The 5,102-nt window shown below is 35.6% G+C and overlaps 1 protein-coding gene across 1 annotated transcript in view; it reads right to left on the bottom strand.

Moving 5' to 3' along the window:
• Window positions 1-369: 369 nt before the first annotated feature.
• Window positions 370-5,102, bottom strand: part of LOC106474230 (casein kinase II subunit alpha-like) — a gene marked incomplete at its 5' end in the record, with an annotated part of 9,572 nt that continues 4,839 nt past the window's right edge. Inside the window, one exon of the mRNA XM_013934921.2 lies at window positions 370-1,495. Coding sequence (XP_013790375.1) covers window positions 1,392-1,495 — 104 coding nt within the window. The remainder of the gene's footprint in view (window positions 1,496-5,102) is intronic.

Genomic DNA, 5,102 nt, shown 5'->3' with positions numbered 1-5,102 from the left:
CATTTTATTTTACACAATTCTTTCTTTTCAGTGAGGTTTTATGGAATAAATTTATAGCAGAATTATTTACTAGGATATTTTTAACTGTATAATACTAATACACCCTCAAAAATTAAGGTGTTCTTTGTTTACGTTAAAAGCTTTTATGTAGATTTGTAAATGAGTATCTGAGCTTGTTGTTGGAACCATTATGTAATACACCTCGTCTTTAAATCAAACAATATTTAATTAAAATAAATGACAGCAACAAATAAAATGCTTTGATTTAGAAAGTTTTTGATGATAATATACACAATAAGTTCAAAAGGAAATTAATAATTTTGTATAATCCCAAACATCATGTTGAAAGAATATTCCACTAAAAAACTGTGCAGTGACAACAAAGTTGATTTATTGTTCTAATTTAACTATTATTAACAATGTTACAAACCTTATGAAAATGAAATTACCACAAGAAAGTTTTACACAAACAACAATTAAGGTTTTGGCATCTTTTTCTAAGAAAACAACCTATTTTGAATGATAAATTATTGAACATAATATTATTTATTATTTTTAAGTGCATGATCTTTACACAGGGAAGTATCATTAGTGACATATACTTTGAGTGATTCGAGTGCTGCCAATAATAAGACATGGAATTGAACTTGCACAAAAATAATGAAGACAAAACAACCAGCAGACAGTACAGACACCAATCTCTCTTTAAATAGATGACTTGGAAAGATAAGCATTGCACAAGCTAAAGACACGAACACATTTTTTTGTCTTGGTACAAAGAAACTGAATATAAAAAAAATGGAGATCAACAAAATGAACACATGTTCAGACAGCTGAGAACTGGCTGCGATCTCACGACATTTAATAGGGACATTTATCACAACGCAAGTAAAAATGAAAGTTTGGATATTTCTTGCTTTAGCAGCCATTTTATCTTACAACTATAAACACTGTAATGTTTCTGAAGAATGCTGGATGGCATATTGGAGAGACTTGTATACTTTGTAAATAACTTACCTGTAGAGCATCATTTGGATGCTGCTACCTTCAATTGAACTTGGCAATAATTTAAACTGGGGGAGGAACGACAACATATGTTTAACATTTCTTATTGTGCTAACTCACTGGTTAGTCGATAATCGTCTATTCTACTCCTGCCGCTCACACTAAACATTCTTTTTTTTTAAGAACAGGCTTTTAATAAAGACTGCTAAGTAAAAAAAAAAGTTCAAATGTAATGAAAATGTTTTTTTTTTGTTGTCCCTTGAATCACTTAGCCTGGGTCCACTTCAGCTACAACTGATATGAAATGCAAACGGCACATACAACATTATGTGAATTGTGTCTAAGCCCAGAACAGACCAAACATCTCTTGGTGACGTGGTGTGGTCTTACGACAGAGCAGCAGCCGGGTTGGGAAAAGATGTGAGATTGGGTGAAGTAATTGGTGATGCTGATACTCCTGCACCAGTGTTTGAGGTAAATCCACCCGAGGCTGAAACAAGAAAATTAACCATTAAGCCTAGAAAGACAAGTATCTTGCTAGATTCAAAATAAGCCAAAAAAAGTAAAATCCTTAAATATGTAGAGAACAGACATATAACAAAATTAATATGCATTTAGCATGCTTGATTCATGACGAACAACTTGTAACATCATAGAATGTACTTCACTGAACTTGTTTCAGACTAGAGATGCTCAACAACAAAAGCTCTTTCACAGTACTTAGTGCTTAATTACACAGACTTCACACTCCATGTTTTCCATGTAACCCAGGATTTAGTGCTTAATTATACAGAGTTCACACACCTTGCTTTCCATGTAACCCAGGATTTAGTGCTTAATTATACAGACTTCACACACCTTGCTTTCCATGTAACCCAGGATTTAGTGCTTAATTATACAGACTTCACACTCCATGTTTTCCATGTAACCCAGGATTTAGTGCTTAATTACACAGACTTCACACACCTTGCTTTCCATGTAACCCAGGATTTAGTGCTTAATTATACAGAGTTCACACACCTTGTTTTCCATGTATGCCAAGATTTAGTGCTTAATTATACAGACTTCACACACCTTGCTTTTCACGTAAGCATTGTCTGTGCTCTTTAAGAAAAACTTTTATTAATAACAGTTTTGTTATTTTTAACACTGCCTTTATTTCTAGTTTATTGTTTGCTGAATTTCACCAAAGGCCATGAAAGCTATAGTTACTAGCCATCTCTACTTTAGAAGTGATAGACTAGAAGGATGGTAGCTAGCCAACACCATCCACTGTCAACTCTTGGACTACTCTAATCAAATAGTGGGACTGACTCTACGGCTGAAACGGCGAGCACGTTTGGTAACAGGATTCAAACCTATGACTCACAAATTGTAGAGTGCCTAACCACCAGACTATGTCACGTTGTTTCTTGTTAAAAACATTTGGACAAATTATATAAGACTGCAAAAACTCAGCTAGGACTCGCCAATGTCAATGCTAAACTACATGAAAAACTCCTACTAAACTCATTATAAGAACTACTTCCATTATTTAACTATAATAAATCTGTTATCAATAAAGAATAAAAATGGTTACTTTCATGCAAAGACAGTAATTATTCTTATAGCATTAGATCAAATTTTTATCAGGTAATAAGTTAAAGACTATTCAGAGTGGATTGTTTGCACTTTAAAATTATTTAGAAACCCTCCCATATATCAGAATACAGATAATGCCAACATTGCAACATGTAACATCAAGAAAATATGTATCGTCACAACATCTGATGCAACTTTTAGTGCATTTAATTTCTCCCTCTTCATCAATATTTAGTTCAAATCTACTTACAAGCATAACTTGTTTATTGTTTTATTATTATTGTGGCCATTCTTACTTCACAAGTTAGTTATGGGCAAAAATGTTCAACTCGTGAAGTGTGTTATTTCTATTGATAGGACAGTGAATCATGCACCTGTCAAAAAATACAAATACAGAGAAAGTAATACAATTTTCGATAGAATCAATAGCATCTAGGCACATGAGTCCTAAAACTAATAAATAATCTAGTACACAACTTTATTAGAATATCTTAACCAGCATCTTCACTACATTCTGGATTTCTTTCCAAGGTTATAATGTTCCTATACTCAGGTACTTCCCTCTTTTCACAAGATTAGCTATTATCATTCATTGCTGCCCTCTATATGTGAACTTTTTCTTTACATATGCCACGCCACAAGCCTTCCTCTCCGCCTTATTGAAATCAAGTGTCTCTCATGTGAATCATCATGCGTCACCTCTCTGCCAATAGGAGCATAGTATACTCATGTGATGTATGTGACTCCCTCTATGCACCTCTGCCAAACTATCACTTCGAAATTTGGCAGAAGAAGAAAGTATTGAAAGAATGTGGGGAGCATGGGTGGGAAGCATTAGCAGAGAGAAGTACCTATTGAAAATACATTTTCAGTATAGGAAAATTATCATTTCCGATACAGTACTTCCCTCTTATCACAAGATTAGTTGGAATTCCACATTGATTAGGAGGGAAGAACAGACATACCCCCCAAAAGCATCCAAAAGATACCTCTGTAGATGCGAGAGCCAGCTCAGAAGATATGAAAAGGGGAACCACACCATTTCTGGTCATGTATCCTCTTTGCCCATCTGTAAAGAGTGGAGAAAAAAGGATGGAAAAAGGAGAGAAGCACATCCAAGTTGGAGAGAATTGAGGGAATAAATCCTTAAATAAATATACGTAAGTCAATCCCACCAAGCAGAAAAGTGGGTAAAAAAGAATGAACCCCATGGTATAGAGTGGCTAGGGCACGACGAACCATACTCAGTAAGTCAACTACATACAAAACCCATGCCACTGGGAGCCTACATCCACGCGGGGGTAGGATGAGGATCATACCGTCTTCACTTCAAGCCCCAGAGACTAGAAAGAATCTAAAACCATTCCAACCCCAGGGCAAGATACGTTATTTGAGGAATATCTCGATCCAAGAACCCAACATCCGGTATCAAAAGGATGTCTATGGAAACAAAATCTACTCCCCAACAGTGAAACTGACTAGAACCATCCAATAAGCAATAAAATCCTTGGACAAAGGTACACAGGGGAAGCACAATCAAGGGAGGAAGATAGACAACCTTGAACATGCGTGCAGACTATGTTGATTGGCTCACTCTAAGTCGAAAACCCAAAGACCAAAAGAGGGGTAATTTGTGATTCAGGGTGGTGGTAAATGCATCGATGTGAGGAAAAACTCAACGACTGCAAAGCCACCACAAAACGATGGGATCGAGGGAACACTTCATCAGATAAATCTTTTCGGGGTGGGAGAGACTATCCACTACAAGATTGAAACCACCCGGAACATGACACACGATTAAATGAATGTGGTGTGTGTGGGCTCAACAGAGGAGATCCAATGTACAAAAACAGAGGTATCTCGATCAGATGCCACCTTGGTTGATTGATATATGCTACCACTGTTGACCTGTCGAAATGAATCATCACCAGACAATGTCAGGTGAGAGGTAGGAAATGATCCAAAGCCAAATGGACAGCTAGAAGCTCGAGGAATGGGTATATAAATGGTTGGTATGGTTTATCTTATGGGTATATAAATGGTCAGTATGGTTTATCTTCTGGGTATATAAATGGTCAGTATGATTTATCTTATGATGTGGTTACTATTAATAATCTTGGAAGGAACGTTAACAGTTAATGTGAAAGAAGGTACAAGAGGAAGAAGTAAGATAAACCATACTGACCATTTATATACCCATAAGATAAACCATACTGACCATTTATATACTCATAAGATAAACCATACTGACAATTTCTATACCCATAAGATAAACCATACTGACCATTTATATACCCATAAGATAAACCATACTGACAATTTCTATACCCATAAGATAAACCATACTGACCATTTATATACCCATAAGATAAACCATACTGACCATTTACATACCCATAAGATAAACCATACTGACCATTTATATACTCATAAGATAAACCATACTGACCATTTATATACCCATAAGATAAACCATACTGACCATTTCTATACCCATAAGAGAAACCATACTGACC

The sequence above is a fragment of the Limulus polyphemus genome, unplaced genomic scaffold, assembly GCF_000517525.1.
Source record: "Limulus polyphemus unplaced genomic scaffold, Limulus_polyphemus-2.1.2 Scaffold6976, whole genome shotgun sequence".
Taxonomy (NCBI): Eukaryota; Metazoa; Arthropoda; class Merostomata; order Xiphosura; family Limulidae; genus Limulus; species Limulus polyphemus.
Note: the sequence above shows the minus strand (reverse complement) of the source record. Positions and strands in the feature narration are given on the sequence as shown.